Below are 23,212 nucleotides of genomic sequence, written 5' to 3' on the forward strand. Positions count from 1 at the left end.
TCATCCACAGAAAGCCTGATAGGAACCTATGGAAATTTCGGTCAAGGAGAAACAGATTCCCGAAGACCAATTAATGTGATGCAGTTCAATATAGATAAGTACACTTTATTGAATTTTGTTAACTATGAATGAAAGGATTTGTGCTGTGCTGTGATTCAGAGGAAAGAACATTAATAGTATTATATAGAACTGAACTGTAGTGATCTTGAGATAAATACCATGAATTTACTGTCCCCTTATGTAATCGAATTATGTTATGTGTTTAAAGAGTGTTATGATAAAGTTCAGGATAAAAGGTGATATTAATGACAAGATTGTAAGAGAGATAGATGCTATCTAGAGTGGTTTGGTTGTTACTGGATTGGAAAAGTATTACTGTGAATATCATGCCTAGTTAGAGTGTTTTAATGTTGATAAGATTTATATTGCTAAAATAACAATAATCAGTTTGTGTATCCGTATGTAGTTAGAGTGTCTTAATGATGATAAAATTTATATTGCTAAATTAACAATAATCAGTTTGTGTATCCGTATATTGTTGGAGTGTTTTAATGTTAACCTAATTGTCAGGAACTCTCTTAGAATGAGAACTAAACTAACATGTGTTATATGTATATAATTATAGTGTCTAATAAACCTTGCTTTTGAATCAAATTAAGTCTATTTGTAATTTGGAATCCGATGCACCTCTTATAAAACTTAATACAAATCTAGGCAGGAAATTAGATAGAAGAAATTCTGGCCACGTCTGCACGGTCAAGGTATCACTTAAGTACAATCTAGAGATTGCCTCTTGATTGATATAGTCTATTTAATGTAAAAGCCCTAAGTGGCGCCTCAAAAAAATAAATTTCTTAAATGCTTTAGGAGAGGTTAATCTCAGATACTCTGCTATTGGCTTGACCCTGGGGCAATTCCATTGTTATTCAGAGGTACCACGTGATACCTGAGAAAGTGCAACGAGTATTTGTATGAAAGACTAAAAGAAAGATATATAAGAAGAAAGTCGACACAGCACCATTCACTATGGGACGTAATGACACATTTCTTTATGTATTTTTGGTAGCCCATATATACGGGGGGGGGGGGGGGTAGAGTTATATGGTTAGTAATCTCCATATGCCAAGAAGTGACCTTCTTAAGGAGCCTATGGAGTTTTCTAATTTGTAAGTTGGTGGGATTGTATTCAATGGGGAGGTAAGTAGCTCGATCTAATAGTAAAGCCTTAAGCTTACCTGTGTAGTCATTATGATTGAGTACCACAGTGGCATTCTCCTTATCCGCTATGGTGATAACTATTTCTTTGTTTTTTTTTCAATTCCTGTAGAGACTTGTATTCACTAATGGATATGTTGGTTTTTGGTGGTTTTGCTTTTGTGAGAACACAGTTAAATTGTGAATGAAGATATTTGAGAATTATAATACTTCATTCACATTTAACATAATCTGCCATAACTTAAGCAATACTTGTAAATATTATTTGATGTTAATTTCTTGCTCGTAAATTATTGTTCATATAATTACTTTGAGTTTGTTTATTATTGTTTGATTATTTAATCTAGAATATATATTAGTACTGAAAGGACTCTGTATTAAAATGTCATTCAATTTATTTTATTTATTCCTGTATTAATATTATAAGAAGCTGTGTATATATATATTATAAGAATTTGTATTTATCATAGTTAAATGTATTTTATGTAAACTGCGGATTATTACCTTATTTGTTATTTCTGAAAGAGAATGTAAATATGTGGAATTCTACTGATATGATTTTATGTAATTCTTCTGATGGAATTTGATTGGCTAGTAAAGGAGAAACAGAGTTGTTTTTAGTTAGTGCATGCTTAGAACGTGAACAGCTATGATATGGAGACAAGCCTGTAAATGTAAGCTGAACTGGCTTTTGGCAGGAAGAATAAACGCAGTTAATTGGAAAACAAAAGTAAACAAAAAAAGGGGGAGAAAGCTTAGGGACAGCGAAGAGCCTGGTCGTGTGTAACGAAAAGCGAGTTGAGATATGAGGAAAAATTGACAAGGAAAGGACCAGGAATAAATAGGCATTAAAAACTACCTCTATGGAATTCTGATATTACGATAGATTCCTAATGGTTAGAGGGAAGAAAGCTACAGAGCTGAAGTCAATACATAGTGGAAGATAAGGAATTAGTACATGATGTAAATCTAATGTGTCAAGACTTATGTAGCTCTGTGTTTAATATTTCAGTTAACATAGTGAAGATTTCTTTGAATTGTGTTTCCTCATGGTAATTAGTTTACAGGAATTTTGAAAATGTGCCTAAGTGAATTCAATCTGCAGAAGTTGTAACCCGGTATCCAGTGTGAGGCAAATGAAAGTTAGTTCCGCCTAATATATCTATACTCTAGCTCAGGTGTTTAACTATAAATAGTCGAAGGAATGAAGCACTAAAGTATTTCCCCCTTGAATTGATAATTGCCTTGTAATTCAATTGAGTGTTTATAGACTAGAAGCGAATTAGAGAACTACAACTATAAAAATATTTATTGTGGATTCTGGAACTTTGAATTGCGAGAACTATTTTCTATTAATTGGCAGAATATAGAGAACTGAGAGTTGAATGTTTGATACCTAATGCATTGTATCTATTCTAAGCACTAGAACTAAATCGATGTGTAGATGTTATGATTTGTCTCATAAAATAGAGACTAGTTGTGATAGAAGTACTTATGTCTTGAATAATAAGATCTAAGATTTGTAGCTTTAATCTTAGGACCTAACTGAATAGCTACCTGTATCTCAGAGATATCTTGGATTTGTTCAATTGCATCATCTTGTTTAGAAAGTTATACTTAGATGTACATGTTATATAACCCTGCAGTAAATTTTGTTTTATTAAATTCAAGTTGATGTTTGCCTGATTTTCTTTCATTGTACCGCTCATAAAAATTTATCGGACCTTGCAGAAGCCTTAAAAGATAATATTAACCTCGGCCTGTAGAAAAGTGAGATTGCAAACGTTAGTTGATGATTGATTCCTCTATATTATATAGACTAATCTGAATATAAGGTGGCACGGGATAATATAAATTTCTTTATATTCGGATCAGTATCAATCAACATCTGACAAACGGAATTTAAAGAAGTAAGGATAAGTTCAACTAACCATCATAATTAGATCAGTCAGCAAGATGGGACATTCCAACAACAACAGGCTACATCCAATCTAATATCGTAATCTAAAAAAGATTACTCTAAATCCATCATCATTCCCTACATCCAAGGCACCTCCAAAAAAATCAACAGAATCCTAAATAAAATATGACTTGACCTTTTGTTACACACCATATAGAAAATTGGCATCCCTTATCCGCTCCACTAAAGACCAACCACTTCCCCTAGACCTACTGGTGTATACCGGGTTTCTTGCAGCTGTAAATTGTCCTACTTTGGCCAAACAGGCAGGACAGCAAATATCAGAATCTCAGAACACAAGGACTACATCCGATGTCACCAGTACAGCCACTCTGGGCTTGCAGACCATGCTCTGGATACTCGCCACAGAATAAGGTGGAAGATAGCCACATTAATACACTGCAGTAAGTTCAAATATGAAAGACTATTCATGGAATCGGCCTCAGCCCTTAGGAATATGCCAAACCTCAATAAATTTGGATGCATGAGACTGCCCCAAATTTGGAAAACATATATCAGAAGAACTTCAGCCCAAAGGCAAAGAACACCTAATAATTTCCTAAAGTCCTGATGGTGCCCACCATGAGACACCATCAGGACTTTAGGAAAACAGTAGCTTCCTCGCTTTGTTTCTTTTGCTGTTATGTAGTACTTGCATGAACGTGTCTTTATCTTAAGTTCCCGTGAAGATGGCGACGTGACGTTGCCGAAATATCGGAAAATATATATTAAAGTTGATTTAATTTATATTTCAGTGTATACGCTGTCAATTCCTTAAGTATTTAGTTATCATAACTTCATCTTTCTGTGATCATTCTTCCTTTTACTTGCCACATATCTAAAAAAAAAACTCTCTAGGGTTTTTCTTTGCCTGATTTGCCAAATTTTGTTCATACTCTACTTTTGTTTTCCTTACTAACTGAGTCACTCTCCTGGCTTGTTCTTTATACTCTTCATGTGAGTGATTATTACCATTATTCATCTTGTACTTCCTCCAAAGTACCTTCTTTTCCCAGATTTCATGTTTAAGCTTCACATTCATCCATTTTACACCTACCTTATTCAACCTTTTGGCCTTTGGAATACAGTCATACATTGATTCTGTTATGTATTTCTTTGTCATTTCCCATGCAGCATTTATTTCTTTATCACTCAACTCCTCATCCCACATTATAGCTCCAAGCTGTCTCCTAAGCTTGTCATAATCACCAGCCTTATAATTCCACATATATCCTTTCCTCACAAAAGTCTGCCCGTGACTAGCCACAACACAGGTGATTACTTCATGATCACTTTCACCAACTAAAGGAGAATGTGAAACCCCTCTAACATTACATCCTCTGAAATGATGAGATCTAGAACTCTTGGTCCTCACGTGCTCTTCTTTATGTGCTGCCTGAGATAGTTATCTCTCAAGAACTTGAGAAATTCATTTTCCTTATTCCCAGATGCTGTCTATTCATTCCAATCTATACCACCATAATTAAAATCACCCATAATAATTACCCTTCCTTTGTTCACTAATCCAAGTTGTTATACATTCTACATCACTACCTTCCACATTCCCAGGCCTATAGCAACATCCAACTAAATACGTCTTCCTCTCAACCTCCACGTTACACCACACTGCCTCATAACCATTGCCACTATTTCCCCCTTTCATAGCTACCTTATGTGGACTTAATTCCCCTGCTATCATCAGCAGCACTCCCCTCCCTTCTTCTCCTTTCTATCCTCGTGAAAAATACTGTAGCCTTCCATTTCTATTCCCGTTACGATATCATCTTCATTCAACCATGTTTCACTTATTCCAATGATTTGGGGACAAATAAACTCAATCACAGAAACCATTTCATCCCCTTTATTCCTGATACTTTTGGCATTTGTAAACAAACACAGCAGTTCATTTTTAGGTCTATAGCCAGTACTACCCAAGCCATGTGTTGGTTACGATTTCCCCACTACACCTGCCCAATCATCTTTATCACTGTTTACCATACATCTGCTCAGTCTCAACTTCCCCACCCACATTACAATATACTCCATCTTCATACACACATTTACTTCCACTTTCAACATTCACTCTTTCTATGCCATGATTCCCTGTCTACCTGAGCTCTTGCACCCATCACACACTGTACTTCTGCACACTATACTTCCATACAGCAACACTTTCTCCAGCACACTCACTCTAAAGTCATTTAAATGCAGTCCATCATGCCTGTATAATTTCATTGTACTCTCAAACGTATGCCATACATCCACGAACTCCACTCCCTTCTCCTCACGCAGCTCTGCTGGTGTACCGTTCATTATTTTGGCTCTCCGTCGCAACTCATCATCGTCATATCTAGGTAACACACTGATAACCTTTCCTACTACACTGTTATCTTTCACTCTTCTCAATAGTCTATCATATATATCTAGGATATCAACAACAGAACACCTGAAAAATCTGTCCTTGCTCACCTTTGAGTGGACACATCACAGTATCCTGTGAACCGGTATTCACCTTTTACATTCGTGCCAGTTTAGGTTTGAACTGTAATTTAAAGAGAGTGTTGAAGATACTTCTACACTACCCAACTTAAATTGGAATGACTGCCTATCCATGGCCAACATTTGAAAAAGTCTCATCTTCTTATGGCAATGGTAAACAATAATATGCACCCCCTCTTCATTTTTTTTAATATAATGCTATGTCATTCGGTAATTTTATTTAGCTAAATGTGTTAAATTTTGTAAAATTAAGATGTTTCCTTCTTAATTTTAGTTTTAGCTTTAATTGCAATTGCAGTTTATTGTGTAACCATCTTATGGTAACATCACAGCACGTGGCTCAGCTCTGTAAATAGGATATTAACATTCTTTGTTCCAGTTTCATCTTATCATTATGCTCATGCACTGATGGCCTGTTAATTTTTGGCCAAAATATTTGCAATAAAAAAAATTGTTATTCTTTATTCTTGTGAATGAATGTGTGAGTTTAATCATCTATATCAGGGATTCTCAACCTACAGTACGCGAGCCACTGCCTTACTGGTACATCTAATATATTGAATTAAATATAGTGGTATGCCACTGGAAAAGGTTGAGAACCCCTGATCTATATTATATGACAAGTGCCATTAAGAATATTTGCTACAGCTTGTTTTCTAAATGCCAGCCTGGTTGATGTTAAGTAGATAGCATCTCTGATCTCCAGCTTACATGCTATAGGTTTGAATTCCATTATAGTATGAATAATTGTGGTGATGTTTTTGCGTGTTAATTTTTTAAAAAAATTTCCAGTGTGATTATCACTGCTGACCTACTTACTGAGCTACTAAGTGGCTTTAAAAAAATACCATATTTGCTCTCTAAAACAGCATCCTTTAATTGTTTTGTACTTATTCCATCCATGGTTCTGATGGGTTACAGGTTACCAATCTTTCATGGGTGGAAGAACTGTCATAAAAATTTTTAATGTTGAATTCTAGGTTATAAATAAAGTATAAATTATATTCATAAAACCATGTAAACTGTGTAAAACTAGAATACATGAAATAGGATCACATCTGTTCTCTAGCTATCAAACAAAACATTTTTATAGATATGGAAATAGAATTATAACTGATATACAGTTTTATGTATATTTTTAGATATTTGCCCAAATTGCAACCACCTTGTTGCTAAGCATGAATATGTATTTCGCATAGAAGGAGATTATCAGGTAAGGTAATTTATTTTATTTTATTATTATTTTTTTTTAATTGGTAGTTTTTGAATGTTATTTGTAAAGATGCTTTTGTTAAGTTTCAAAATAATTTGACAAATTTGGCTTAGAATTATTGAATGTTGAAACACAAGGGAAGAAAAAAAAATCAAAACAAACTCAGCCCAGTCTATGAATAAAGATTAATTTTTATATAGATAATATTTGTAGTATATGGACTGTTAATTTTATTATTATTATTCCCAGAGACCTCCAGAGAGTCAGGGGCTCATCAAGGGAGGCCACATCACCCACACCAGCTGCCATACCTGTTCTTGAATTCATTCACACTATCTGCACTTACCACTTCCACAGATAAACCATTGCATTCATGTACTACTCTGTGAGAGCAAAATGTAGCACTCCACCCTCCCTTTCATCACTGCATTCATTCACAGCTTCCACGGTTGTCTTCTCATCCTCTTCCCATTCCTGGTATTCTATATGATCCTTTCAGAAGTTTGAAGGTCTCTCTCATATCACTCCTCTATCTCCTGTTTGCTGGTGTGCAATCCAAGAATTCTCAATCTGTCCTCATAATCTATTCCACAGTCTCTTTGACTTTCCTTTGCACCCTCTCCACTGTATCTGCATCACCTCAGAAACTAGGGAACCTGATCTGTGTACAGTAGTCCAGGTGAGACCAGGGACTTGTAAAGAGGCAAAGTGGCTTCCTTTTCCTTACATGGCAATATTCATTTCAGCATTAAAAGTTATCCTCAAAGTATTATTTGCAATCTTTGCTATACGGAGCCTGAACTTCAATTTGAGGTGCTAAAGGATCTTGGAGTTTTATATACTAAAACTCCAAGATCCCTACCCTAATCCCACTAATATAATATGCTATTGGATATCTCATAACACCAGTGTACATAAGTTTACATTTATTAACATTGAACTAATAGCTATTTTCATATGTGCACAATTCCATCTGTTTAAATAGTTCAAATCATTACTCTGCCTATCTTTGCATAATCGGTAAACAGTTGCCTGTCTCCTCTCTCAAATCCTTCCCACTTCATTAATATAAAGATTGAATAACAGTGAACCAAGGACTGATCCTAAGATGCACCATTGGTCACCTTAAATATTGCAGACTCATGTCTATCATATACCACTTTTTGATAACTATCAGCCATCCTCTTGTTCAAGCTAATAGTTTTTAATCCAATCCCATATCTGCAACTTATGCATCCAATCCCATATCATGCAACAGCTTACATGCTGTATCTTTATTCTCAAAGGGAATGGATAATGCCACAATACTTTTTAACAAAATTCAAAAGTATTGTGGCATTATCCATTCCCTTTGTCTAATTCAGCTACAACATTTATAAAATCTGAACAAGTTACCAAAACATGACACTCTTTTAATTTGCATTAAACATTGCAGAGTACAGATTCTCAGTCAATCCATTTCTGTATGTAAGCTTTGACCAAAACTTTATTCAAAATCTTCATCACCACTCCAGAGATATTGATAGGTTGATAGTTAGAAACATCAGTCTTTGACTTTTCCAAGTCAAAGGCACAGACAGTTCAACTGAACATTCCTTTTATCATCCCTGCTGATATCCAATCAGATCCTATTGCCAGATTCTTATTCAGTGTATGCAAGCTTTTGTACACCTAAGTTTGTTCATTCATTCATTGTAGTAGTAGTATTGAGCTCCTTGTTACATATACCTAAGTTTGATAACTAGGCTGATAATTCTTTAGCAAAATGGACACTTATTAATTGAACAGTCCTGCATGATCTACCTACCATCTACATAACATTTGCACCTACATACCATCAGCATTCAGTAGAGTTATCCTTCCACCAGAGTTATTTTACCTTGCAGAGCCAGTTTCTTTTCATATTTAGACTTAACTTTTCATACAATACTTGTAACTCTTATAATTTTCATAACTGATGTCATTCTTATGTGCACTTTCTTAAGAGTCTCTTGCTTAACATTTCATTCCGATCCTATTTGTTCTTTAAATGCTGACACATCCCTATTTTACATTATTAAGTATTTTTCAATTGGTCATGATTCCATGCTTTGTAGTTTAGCATGTAACTTTTTCTAAATTGAACATTCATATGCTTAGCCACTTCCCAAGTCAGTATCAGAGGCAGAACATTTGCATCTTTAACTACCTCCCCCGACACTATAATCAGGTCTAACATTCTTTGACCTTGAGTTCCTTCTGTTACATGTTCTCCTCCTTCTCATCTAATCAACCTATCAGTTGATTGGATGATGAAATTTCACTGACCGGCAATTGATGTACTAGGTCTGAAGCAATGATTCAGTATGTATTTGATGTTATTCAACTCCACCTAGTGTCAGATAGCTTCAAATTCACTGCCACATGGAATTATTATTAAAATTACAATCCTAACTTTCTATCCTAACTGGATTCAAATCATCTGATATTATTAGCATCAAAACCCCCTCCTTTCCTATCCTTTCAAAAAAAAAAAAAAAACTGTACCTTTTACACTTAGTACAAGTTAGTATAACTGCCGCTGAGACAGGTCTCACTAATGCCTATAATCTGAGGCTGCAGTGTATTCACCAAGGCAACAAACTCAACCCCTTTGTTCCTAATTCACTTGGCATTCGTATACAGATCATAATAAGTTACGCCAACCTTTTTTGGTATACTCACCTTGATAGACTGTATGACACAATTGTATAACTTTGTCTGTGAAGTATCAGGATCTCTATTCTTATTTGATGCTTCACTTATGCAAAAATCCTTGTACGTATTTAATAAATCTGAAATGAATGAGCCCACATTCATCCTTTTATCATAATGACCTCTATGATTATGCCCATTCATCATTCACACAGTTGTATAATCTATTTTTTCCATCATGATCTAGTTTAGTTTCCCTTTATTAGGTCCGTAGGTCTCATACCAGTAAATAATTTCACCAGACAACTGATACCTAATTTCACAATATATTACCAATAAAATACAATCACTGAACCTTTTAGTTAAAGTTCTATTGTATTTAAAAAATGTTTTTGAATGGTACCATAATGGAAATGTGATATTTGTCGAACTTTAAGTTTGTTAATATATCATCTGTAACAATTCACATGAACCCTATCTTACTTCATTTGGACTTGGACATGAAGAGTACGGAACATGTGAAAAATTGTGTATATTTTTTTTAACACTTGTGAGATGCATATATATACCATAGCATTAGATATTGCTTTGCACTGTACCTCATGTGGAGAGAAATCAGAGAAACCTTGATACTGGTGGTTTAGCTTACTTGTATCTTATGAAGATTAGGAAATTGCTTCATTTCTGCTACAGATACAAAAAATAACCTTTTAGAGTTCTTCTAGCTTATTTTTTACCACTCGTGCTTAATTTATGATGTTAACCTCTCATAGGTGGAATTCACATAAATACACACACGTGCACATGGTGATCTCTTAATTATCTAACCTTTCGGATAACCAACCTAAGTTACTCATTCCTTGAACAAGTTAACATGGTTCAGAAGTTGTGCTGCATAGTTCGGAAGGCCTGGACAGAGGGACGAATTCCAGATGATTGGAGTAGAGCTCTCATAGTATCCATATACAAAAAAGGGAAATAAAAACTGAATGTGAGAATTACAGAGGTATTTCCCTACTGAGTGTTCCTGGTAAAATTTATGCAAATATACTTGAGAAACAGTTGAGAAGGATTGTGGAAGGGAAGCTGGATTAAGACCAATCAGAAAATCTGATCTTAACAACAACTCTAAGACAAATAGTTGAGAATTCTTGGGAATATAACAGGGATTTGTATTTAAGTTTTGTTGATCTGGAAAAGGCATATGATAAGGTGCCAAGAGAGAAACTTTTCAGATCGCTTCAGTTATATGGTATAAATGGGACATTATATCGAACAATGCAAAATCTCTATTTATGCTGATAAGTCAGCAGTTAGAATTGAAAGAAATACAGGATGATGGTTTAATGTTGAATCTGGTGTCAGACAAGGATGTATATTATCCCCTCTGTAATTCATTATCTATATGGATCACATTATGAAGGAAAGCAATATTAAACCTGATATCAAAATTGAAGATGGTTAATGTCAGCTCTTTACTTTATGTGGATGATGTTATATTTCTAAATAAATCCGGTACAAGTCTGCAAGATTCCCTGACTAAATTGAATAACTGTTGTAATAGATATGATATGAAGATCAGCAATAACAAGACAAAGACAATGAAAATAGGCAGAAGCATTGAAAATATCAACTGCTTTGTGAATGGAGAACCTATAAAACTGTTATTACTGTTTTATAGGTTCTCCATGTTATATTACTGTTAACACTGAAGCATTGAGCCATGCTGATACTGCCAGAATTTACTAGAATGAGTTGCTCAGATGTTATGAAAAAGTTAGCTTACAAAATCATGATATGAAAAGTGTGTGAGATGACTTCAAGAAGGCTGTGTTTGAGGAGCTCTTATGTGTGTATATATATGTATGTATCAAAACAGTTGGTAACCATCAGATCATATATTTTGGTCTTTCTCTGACCTTTTTCCTTTCTGATTTCTTTTATAGTATTTTGACTCCATCCCTTAAGCCTTTTCAGTAATCTCCAGAATATATTGCTGCTTTAGTGATATTTTTCACTTCGTGGTTTTCACAGTGCTGTTGCACTTGACACAGCCTGTTGGTTAGAAAGTGGATGTGTTAACCATCTGGCCAATCAGGATACCATACTCAAAAAAAAAAAAAAAAAAAAGTTAATATGTTGAAAAATAATGATTACTCATAAATCACTAGTAATTTTCATAAATTAATTTAACAAGTTAATTCTGTATTTTTTTTTTAAATATTTACAATTCCTCTTTGTCTTTCTGAGTATAACAAAATTCAGAACAGACTCAAAGGTTTTCACACCCTTAGTTAACTTTAATGTTAACTATCTCCACATTCAGTATACAAAAGATTGCAATCTTCATGATCAGATTTTTCATTATTTATTTAGCATTTGAAATGGATAGTGAAAAATAACAATATATGTCTGTGTGTATATCAATATATATATATATATCTCTTTTTTTTTTAATTAATTTATTCTAATGCATTATACTGTACTGGATAAACCATTCAGTAGCTGATACTTGAATGTTTTAACAATTTTTGCAATTTTTTTGGCAAACTGGGAAACTTATTGCCTAGTTTGTTACAAAGTTTTCACTATCCATTTCAAATGATGCTAATCAGAAGAGCACAAAATACAAGGTATAGTACACCCATGCTTTGGAGAGCTTCGCTTGGAGACTTGCCAAGAATAGTAGATTCATTCTGAAGGGGAGAAAGAAATGAAGGATGTACGAATTGGTCGCCAACATGCAAATCACGTGCTTTATAGATAAAATTTTCCAACTGTTATACAAACAAAATAGTTACCACTTTAAAAACTACAATGATCATAAAAAAGAAGTTAATTTTCCAATGTGTAATAATAAACTCATCCCACAATACGGATTGATTACCCTATTATCGGAATGGATTCTCCTTCTGTTGACATGCACAGAAGTGTTGAAGGGTCTCGAATCTGTGGGCGTACTATATCTTGTGTTCTGTTGAAACTGCAGTTGATCTGTTACATGCAAGAATCAAAATATATCTTTATCAAATTTAATTCTAAAATTGCCTGTGATGATGTTGGGATAGCCTTGAAATAAACCTCATTGAGTGCAAGTCAGTGATGTTTATTTCAAATTATTTAATTTATCATTTGAATTTCCATGCTGTAATCAATATCATCCTTATATAGGTATATTAATATCTGTTTTCAAATTAAGATTTGAAAACAGATATTAAACTCAAATTTAAGATACCTACAGAAATCATTCTTTAACTGCCTGGATTGCTATTTCAGCTGCAACTGAAATTCATTTTCAGTATTTCTTTTTAATCCTGCATTGGTTAAAGATCAGAAACATTGCTCCATATGTGAACTGTTACCTCTTTCTTTAAATGTATGTTCATTCTGGTTCAGAATCTGTTGGTAATCTGTATTTCTCGTCGATCTCATGAACGTATCTCTCCTCAATCTACAAGTTTCTTTTCAAAAATGTTCATTATTGCATCTCTCAAAAAATCTCTTAGTCTGTCTTGGTTATTAGATGAAATGTATACCAAAGTCCTTAACTTGAAATTTCTTACTAGTAAGATCTGTCTCAAAACACTTCACAAAATAAGTATAAGTGCAAATTTGAATTTGTATAGCCCAGCTACTTTATGTTAAAATTTACTCTCCTTGTTTACCCAGGAAACGAATGCAAAGTAGGAATTGTATATATAACAACAATTTATTATAACTTCATTTCAGTAAATTTGCTGGGCTGGTTGGCCGAGTGGTTAGCATATCCACTCTCTAGCCATAAGGCTGCGGGTTCAAATCCCGCTGTGGGCATGGATGTTGTATGTGAAAATACTAGTTGTGGTGGTCGGTGGCAGATGGCATTGGTGTAGATCAGCATTTCCTAAACTTTTCCGATGATGAAACATTGCAGAAATCCTGAAATTTTCATGGTGTTCCGTGAAAATTTTAGGTTATTTAGTAATGTATTAATTAATAATTAATTGTTAATTTAGCTGATTTTTATTATTAATAATAATGACTATTAATTAATAATTAATTAAACATCAATTAAACATAAACATCCTTAAATTAATTTGTGCTGATTTTCATTAACATATCCCATTCTGATCACCAAAAATTTATAATATTATAAGTACTTGTGAGTGAATGCAGACTTTTTCTCCTGTGTGCTGGTAGTTTTCCCCTCCTTTTGTACATCCTGGAGATCGCTTTGTAGGCTGGTGGTGGATGACCCACTATCTGTTGTGCCACAAATATCTTCAATAAGAGATTTCTTAATACCAAAATTAAACAAAGTCCCTTATCTCTTATTCATATTAAACTTTAAATATGCAGGCCTGTTACTTTTTAAAAAATCATGGCACTATGGTTTTGAAACTTTCACCCTACAATACGAACTTGCAAAGAAAGTATGCAGTATTACTAGATTTGATTTAAAAAATTTTTCTTTATACTTCTTTGCTGATTGGTCACTAACATGTGTAACACAGATGTTATTTCTTTCAGTTTTGAGAACAGAGGATACACCACCCATTGTTATAATCCGCTTGCAGGCAATTTTTATGACCAGTCATAAACAGTGGTATTCCCTTTCCCAAAAGTTGAAAGGTTTCGATGTGTGAAAATTAACAATAATTCATGAATATTTCTACTTTTAAAAATACACGACTTGGTCACTAACATTTGCTACACAGATGTTATTAGGCATTTTCTGGGTCTGAGCTTTTCGACATATTCACAAATATTATTCTCCTCAGAATATTTCCACTATAAAATATTTATTCATGAAAAATGCTTACAAAACTAAAATGACAAATTCCAGGAGAACTTCTCACAAAAAAAACACAGTTTGGGAAACCCTGGTGTAGATGATGAAGGTAGTTGTGGTCAGTGGAGTGGTGGAGACGGAGAGTTGTAAAGTAGGTACTACCCTCGATGAGTCTTTGGACTCCCTGGAGGTGTTATGTAATAAGAATGATGTAATAAGAATGATGTAATAAGAATAATAAAATTATAATAAATTTAATTTAATCCTTTATCCAAGTGTGAGCAAACAACGTTTGCACCTGAAAGTATCTTCAGGACTGTAGTAAGGTGGTGCAACACCAGGGCGACTCCTTGCAAAGGTGGAGCAAGCTACTATCACTCCTGTCGTATAGGATAGGAGTGATAGTAGTGATATTAGCTTGCTACCGATAGGAGTGGTAGTAGCTTGCTTCACCTTTGCAAGGAGTCGCCCTGGTGTTGCACCACCTTACTACAGTCCTGAAGATACTTTCAGGCGCAAACGTTGTTTGCTGACACTTGGATAAAGGATAAAACTAAATTTATTATATTCTAACCAAGTGAAAAATAAACTTTCAACAATAATAAAATTATGGAGACTACAACCATGTTAGGAATAATTACTTTAATTTCCCAATGTTTCAACTTTCATATTAAGGTCATCATCCGGAGTATACACATATACAGTAGAATCTGCTTATTGTGATTGCAGATAATATTATCAATTGGCTATTGTTATCAAAACCACTCAGTCCCAAAACACACCATTTAAAATAATTAATAATAATCCATGGTTAAGGATCAGAAACAGTAGGATTTTTTCCCCCAGTTTATCCTGGGTTCTTTCATTCCACAAAGCAGGCAAACCTGCCTTGAGAACTCAACATTATGGACATAGGATACACCGGGGCGTAGGGCTGACCACCTTATCCTCTGAACGGTTTGAGGTTCGATGATTAACCAAACCTCGACACTGTAAGGTAAAAGAGGAAAAAGGAAGATGAGATGAATAATAATCCATCTATTATAATCAAAGTTCCGGTTATTGTTATCAAAATCCTCGAATGCTTAGCCTTTTGCATCTCAGAATTAAGAACTTTATAAGGGTTAATCAGGAGAAAATTTGACAAAGAACATTTCTCAAAATTTGACTTTTGCGTTAATCATCTTTTAATCTTATTCTTCTGTAAAACTTGTATCTTCCAAGCCAGTGCAGATGGGTTTTCTTCTTATAATCTTAAATCTTCCAGGCAAATGCAGGTGGGTATAAATACAGTCTAATTTTGATTTTTCGAGTTTATTTTCGTGCTCTCTTTCACTAAGTGAATTTGAATTTAAGTGCTCGTTAAAACAGCCCTTAGCATTATGGCAGAAACAAGTAAAAAACTTAAAGATTTATCTTTTCAAGAAAAGCAGAGAATTTTGCAGTGCTATGATAAGCTGCTCAAAACGAGTCAGCATAGTGCAGCTGTACATTTAAAAATTTCACAATCACTCTTGTGTAAAATCTTAAAAAACAGATCAAACAAAGAACATAGAGAGCCTGATCTGATAAAGATACTGAAGTTGAATCAGCATTAAAAATTTGGTTTAGTAATGTTCGTGAAAAGAATGCGTCGATTAATGGCCCTTTGCTGTGTCAAAAAGCAGAACTTGCATAAACAATGGGCAAAGAAAATTTCACTGCAACTGATGGATGGTTTAACAGGTGGAAAAAGCGAGAGAATATTGTGTACAAGTGTATTCATGGTGAAGAAAAAAAGTGCTGATTTTTTATCAGCTGATGCTTGGATTAACACCAAGTGGCCAAAAATTATTGTTGATTATTCTCCCGAGGATATTTACAATGCAGATGAAACAAGACTCGATTTTCATGCAATGCCTGAGCATACTTATTTGCTTAAAAATGAAAATATTAAAGGATTTAAATCTTCAAAAGAGCAAGTGATAGTTCTTTGTTGTGCTAATACGAAAGATGAGAAACGAGAGCTCCTAGTGATTGGAAAAAGTAAAAATCCTTGGTGTTTTCAAAAGTTTGCCTGTTAACTACTGTTCTAGTGCAAATGCTTGGATGACTAATGTCATTTTCAACAATTGGTTAGTTACGTGGGATCTTAAAGCGAAAAATTGTAGTAGACAACTGCACTCCACACACAAACAATTCATCATTAAAGAACATCAAAGTAATCTTCTTGCCTTCGAATACTACATTATCAATTCAACCATCTGACCAACGCATCATACCAGTTTTTAAAAGCTTATTATCAAAGGGAAGTTCATGCAGGAATTATAGCTGAACTTGATTATATAAAAGACCAATCTGATACAAGTGCAATTGAAAAAAAAAAAAAAAAAAATTTCTCTGCTTGATGCATTGAATTTGGTAGCAATGTTATGGAAGCAAAATATTATAAATAGATATGAATCCCAGGCATTAATATTAAATTAATTAAATTCAAGTTTGTGAATAAAACATTACTCAGTTATATTAGTTAAAAATAAATAAATAAAAAACTTTAGTTGATATATATTAACGAAAAGATGCTTCACAAATGAAGGTGATATTTGTTCAGAAACACATTGTTTAACATTCTCCTCCTTCTATCCTGTAATTAAACTTCTGTATTTTTCAAGACTCATACTAAGAATGGCACTAGACAGACTTGCATGTGTGTAAAAATAGATTTCAGTAAGTAAATTCCCAGTATCTGCCCTTGTGACTTGATAATATGGTGGAGAATGCTACCCTGAATCAGAAATTGTCATTTTAATAAAAAATAAGACTGGTGATAGATGGAACTAAACTTATTCTTGGCTATAAACTCATTCCACTTTTGTTCTTCTTCCCCCTCTAAAATTTCTGCTAAACACCTTCATTTCTAAACAATTCTTGTGCATTTTTAAAAGTCCATTAGCTACATTTAAATTAATCAACAATATACAACTTTAAATGTAAATTTGTGAAGAACACTTTCTGAAGAATTATTTGTTATCATAAAAACATATTTGTATAAACACTGTCTTTTTCCTCCCATTCTAGCTGTAATTAAGTAAGATTTTTTGCTCTCATGCTAACCTTATCTGCTGAAATAATTCACAGTTTTATGATCCACAATCAGCATTTGTGGGAAAAATACATTGTACTGAACTGCATTTTCTACAAATTATGGATAAAAACTGTTGGGAACTTTCATATTACTACTGAAAATATGCACCACTTAAATCAGATTGACAAAACATAATATATAGTCTCCAGAGCATTTGATTATCCACCCTTCACCCATGTCACTAAAGTGGTATTGATTTATAACCACTTTTGAGATTTTGCATAAAAAATAAAAATAAATTAGTTTTCAGTTAAAGCAGAAAGAAGAGTACAATATTTGATATTTTTTATTCTTAGAGGTAATATATTTTTTAAAGAGAAAATATTTACTTCCATCTAATATGGCATCCCAAAGTAACAGTTTTTTTGTATTTCTGGGTGACACCTGTCGAGATAGAACTCTTTGTGGAGTCTTAAATAATATTAGGCACTTTACATTGCATGTTAATAAATATTTATGTGAACTTGATTATATAGTTCATTTTGTTAACTGAAATCTTGTAATTTAATTGTTATATTTCATATAATTCATCATACATTTTTTTATTGCAACTTCCTGAAGATGATTTTTCATACATATTTAATAAATATATTACAGGAGTATGAGATGGAATGCTTGCTTTGTGGAAGGGCAGAAGATATTGTTAGCATTCTTCCTGAAGATCCAAGATATGAAAGAGCTGTCTTTTGATAAATATTCCTATTAAATTATCTTCTTTTCAAGTAAGTCATATCTTTGTATATAAGAATATACTGAAAAGACATGCTTAATTTATTTTAGAAGAAGAGAGTGTTATCTACAGTAGTGAACAAATTAATCTGAACAAGATAATTTTTTGTTAAGTTTTTGTTTTGATTTTACTTTAGTTCATCGTTTTCATTGAGTGCTACATGTTTTAAATGTTTTAACTGTCTCTACAATGTTTATTAATAGTCTTGTGTATTTTTAATAAGGTGACATTTGTAATATTTTATTCATTTTGCATTGCTATAAGATGTATATATCTCCAAGAAAGCATTCAAAAATATGTACTCTTTCTCAGCACACATCCATGACTCAAAGACAAATTGTCAATGATTGTGGTGTTGGTTTGGGTACTGTTAATCTGATGTTAAAGAGGTTTAGAGAAACAGGTACCTCTTCTCCTGACAGAAAAGGAAAATGTGGGTGAAAAAAAAAAAAAAAAAACTACACTTACTCAAGATTGTTTACCATTTAGGAAAAGCAAAATGAATCCAGAATTGTCTGCTGTAGACTTAAATAGAGACTTGGCAGCTAATAGGATTAATGTTTCTGACATGAAGATTGCTGGGAGTATTGCCCACAGACCAAAAAAAAAAAAAAAAAAAAAGAAACAACTGTTGACGAAGGCTATGTAGAAAAAGAGGCTCCATTGAACAAAAATGTACAAACATTGGACTGTTGAGAAGTGGAAGAAGTTCATATTCTCAGATGAGAGCCATTTCTTTGTCCAAGGAGAGCGAGTATCTTGTTTGCAAATCAGCAGCTGAGAAGACTTCTCCTTCCCACTTTCAACAAGCTATTAAACACCCAACTAAAAAAATGTTCTGGGGTTGTTTTATACATGATGAACCAGGATCACTTGTGCCTGTTGATAGTGTGAATTAAAGTGACCAATACATAAAAATATTGGAGAAAAGAATGGTCCCAGATTCAGAAAGACAAAGAACTCATCTTCCAACAGGATCACACTCCATGCGACACTTTAAAAAAAAGTGAAAGAGTTCCTCAAAAATCACAACATGTAATTGTTTCAGTGACCAGGTAACTCTCCTGACATTAATCCAGTAGAAAATTTGTTGGCCATAGTGAAAAAGAGACTTGGAAAATTAAAGTATGATACAAAGGATAACTTAATACACTCCGTTATAAAAGTATGGTTTCAAGAATGCAGAAATAAGAAAAATGTGTTCTACATTGGTAGAGTCCATGCCTAAGTGAATTAATGAACTTATTAGGAACAGAGGAGCATGTATAAATTATTAGATAAAGTTGGAGTTTAATTTTTGTACTTATTTTCTTGCAAAAATTAAAATTTTTCTTTAAAATGTGATTGTTTGGATTAATTTGTTCGCTACTGTAGGATTTTGAGGTCAGTGAGAGCAATTCATTTATATATATATAGAAAAGGAAGAGCATGGCCAAAATAACAGAGCCTGAGGGACACCTATGGGAAAATCTGAAGAGAGAGAACACCCTCAACATGTAGTGAAATATCTGAGAGATATTTCACTACATTTCACTGGTAATCCAATTACAAAGGGAAGAAAACAGACTATAAGATGGCAATTTGCTGAGAAGCCATTGATGCCAGATCCTACAAATGCCTTGGAAATGTCAAGTACAATAGCACAGGTTTCTCTAAATTTTTCCATGGCAAGTATTCAGTGGTATATGATTGAGGAGAGCAGATCTTGAAATCCATATTGGTCATTGTTGATTAATCGACAGTTCTCAAAATGTTGAATAAGGTGATTGTTGAGAACCTTTTCCATTACTTTAGACAACACTGAGATGAGAGTAACAGGTTGCTCTCACCTCAATAGTGCTAGAGCTTTTACCATGGCAGGGGGTGATGAATTTTCTGCATTTAACCCTATTAATTATGTTTTTTTTTCAAGTATTGCAGGCTTCAGTGTATTCTATTGCTGAGTACTCATGAACAACAGTGTCCAGAGGTAACAAAAAATCACCCAGCAACCAGAAAACATTTGAGCCGCTGTCATGATTAGAGGCAACTTGTTTATGTGAGGTGACCAGATTCATGCATTAGGGCAGTATTCTGCAAGATTGCATATTAAAATGTGCAGTGCATAGGAATGTACATTATACAAAGTCAGAGATGTTATATAACAACAATCAGCCACAGGTATAGTGTGCACAGGAACACTGACCAACTTCTGACACTTAAATATTATACAGCAAAGCATACAGACTATAGCAACAGTAGTCTGAATCAGTGGACCTTTTGTAGTAGGTAGTGACACTAAGGGATAAAGAGAATTAAATAGGAAACAAACATAGCAAACAAACCGTTCATATATAAAAAAAAATAATAATTAATACTAATCATTCTGTTCAGTATTTCATCTAAAAGCCTTTGAAAACTAATTTTAATAGAACAATCCCGTAATGGTTATTCCTATATCCATTCTAATTGGACCTCTGACCTTATATCCAATCTTCCTTGTGGTTTGCCATGTTATTATCTATCTGGATGCAAAACAATCAGATATGGACTAGCAATTTGAATTTAGCCAACCAAATTATATTCTGCCTGCCATTCAAGGATAATCTTGAATGGAAGGCAGTTTCAATAAAGTGATATGGGCAAACATCAAAATGAGGAATTGAACAGTGAGACTTATTTGTGCATATGATTTGGAGAAGGAAGAAGTAGAGAAATTTTTCAAATCATTAGACAGTTGGTATGAAAAATAAAAGTTGGTCTTTGTTGGATATCTTAAACAGCAAACTAGGAAATGAATACCAAACATATAGAAATATTTGGGGAAAAGTTGGAGAAAAGAGCAAAGCTAATAATAATGGTCAGTATTTGATGAATTTCTGTTCAGGACATCAACTAGTTATTACTAATAATGTTTCACCATAAAGATGTGCACAAATTAAAATGGAGAAAACACAGAAGAAATAAGAAAATCTATGTTATGGTTGATAGTGATATCTTCGTAGTGATTCAGAATATAATCATAAGGATAGGAAGGAAAAAAGAGAAGGGGGAGAGGAGTGCTGCTGATGAAAGTAGAGGAATTATGTCTGCACAAGATTGAAATACAAGGCAGAAATGGTCAAATAGTTTCAGTGGTTTTGAAGCAGTATGGTGTGAACAGGGCTAGTGATTATTAAAAGCTTAGAAGAGAACCCAGGAGCCATATCATGGAAAGAGAAGTTGATTGGAAAGGAGACAAATGCTGCTTGGGCATTGATCAAGAGCTATTTAATAATAGCAATGTCTGAATGTATTCCAAAGGTGAATAGGGTAGGAGTAAAGTGGATGAATGAAGGGATTAAGCACGAACTCTGGAAGGACAAGAAGACAGGCACTGTGGAGGCAACACAAGATTAATGTTGGTAATAATCATTTGCATAAAGACTACAGAGAGGAGGCCAGGAAGGTGACTTGGTTGGTAAAGACAGCATAAGCAGAAATGTTAAGCCAAGAAAAATATTAAGAAGTTATTTCAATATGTAGCAAGTAGAAGAAAGAATGGCTGTCAGGGCATGATACTAGTTGATGAGGATATAGTTGAAGCATTCATTGAGCAGTTTATCAGAGTATTTCATACTTGCTGAAGTCATGTGACATCATGAGAAGCTGGAATGTGGAAGGTATGGTGGTGGAGGAGGAACTGATGGTGAGTGAGTGAGCAGGAGGTACATGAGGAATTAAATTAACATGACATTAATAAGGCAGTAGGGACTTGAAAATATATCATCATGTGTCTTGAAAGAATGCTCCAGAGTAGTGGTTCCCAACCTTTTTCCACTTGTGTACCCCTTTTAAACCCATTTCTATGAATTGTACCCCTTGTTTTTAAAATAGCTGTTTTTAAATACTGACAGTTTTGTTCAATGCCTATCTTAATGTAAAATTGTTTACTTTACTTGTTTTTCCACCATTACCGATTATTTTTCATGTACCCCTGAACAGCCCAGAACTTTCATACTTTCTACAAACGTTCGGCTTTGAAATAACATTTGATCTAATATCCACTTTTCCTATATAATTTTACATCGCAGAAATGAAGCCATATGGCTCTTTCTTTTAGTAATAGAATTCATAAGTTTTAAATTGTGCCCATTCTGAGTATTTCTTGGTTATCAGATCGACTGTCGCTGTATCACAGTGCTTGTGTTCAAATAAGCCTTATTTTACTTAATAATAACCCCAAAGTGCAAGAGTAGTGATGTTGGCAATTCAGATATGCCAAAGAGAAGCCTTAAAATGTCTCCTTTAAAGTGAAAAAGGTGAAAGTTCTCAACTTCACAAAATAATAAATAAATAGTAATAAAATAACCTATGATGATGAATTATTGTTGTTAATCTCTTATTGTGCCCAGTTTATAAATTGAACTTTATCATAGGTAGGTATGTATGTATGTATAGGAAAAAACATTATATATATATATTTATATAGGGTTCAGTACTATCTACGGGGTGTCTTGGAACATATCCCCCCACGGATGGGGGGGCTACGGTATATGATATTTGACCAGAAAAGATCAAATATGGAGGTATAACAGTTTTATAGTGGCTGCACTGCATAATTCAGAAGGCCTGGTTAGTAGGTTGAATTCTGGATTGATTGAGTAGAGCTCATATAGTACTCATCAACAAAAAAGAAAACAAAACAATGTGAGAATTATAGAGGAATTCTTGTAGTGAATATTCCAGTTAAGGTTTATGAAATCATGCTTTTAAATCCAAGAAAAATTGTGGAAGAGAAACTGAGAGAAAAATAATCTTGCTTCTGACCAAATAGGGGTTGTCAGACATATATTTTTACTTTAAGATAAATAGCTGAGAAATAACATGAATATAATAAGGAATGACAAGTTACCAAGAGCAAAGCAAGTTCAAAGCACTACAATTATGTGGTGTAATAACAAAATAGGCAGGAACATGGGAAAACATCTGCATCTTAAATGGAAAATTTGTAGAACGAGAAAATATTTCAGCTATTTAGAAATAATTTTTAGCAAATATGACAAATT

General features: G+C 33.7%; 1 protein-coding gene across 2 annotated transcripts in view; it reads left to right on the forward strand.

Annotated features, from left to right (window-relative positions):
• Positions 1–23,212, forward strand: part of LOC150097633 (protein Churchill-like) — a 67,963-nt gene that overhangs the window by 18,771 nt on the left and 25,980 nt on the right. For both annotated transcript variants that reach the window (XM_090407430.1, XM_090407429.1), the window contains exons 3-4: positions 6,817–6,887; positions 18,053–18,177. In XM_090407430.1, the coding sequence (XP_090263556.1) occupies positions 6,817–6,887; positions 18,053–18,145 (164 nt within the window). In that variant the 3' untranslated portion in view covers positions 18,146–18,177. The remainder of the gene's footprint in view (positions 1–6,816; positions 6,888–18,052; positions 18,178–23,212) is intronic.

Source organism: Typopeltis vanoorti, chromosome 17 (assembly GCF_054136105.1).
Source record: "Typopeltis vanoorti isolate ZY-2024b chromosome 17, IOZ_Tvanoo_1.0, whole genome shotgun sequence".
Taxonomy (NCBI): Eukaryota; Metazoa; Arthropoda; class Arachnida; order Uropygi; family Thelyphonidae; genus Typopeltis; species Typopeltis vanoorti.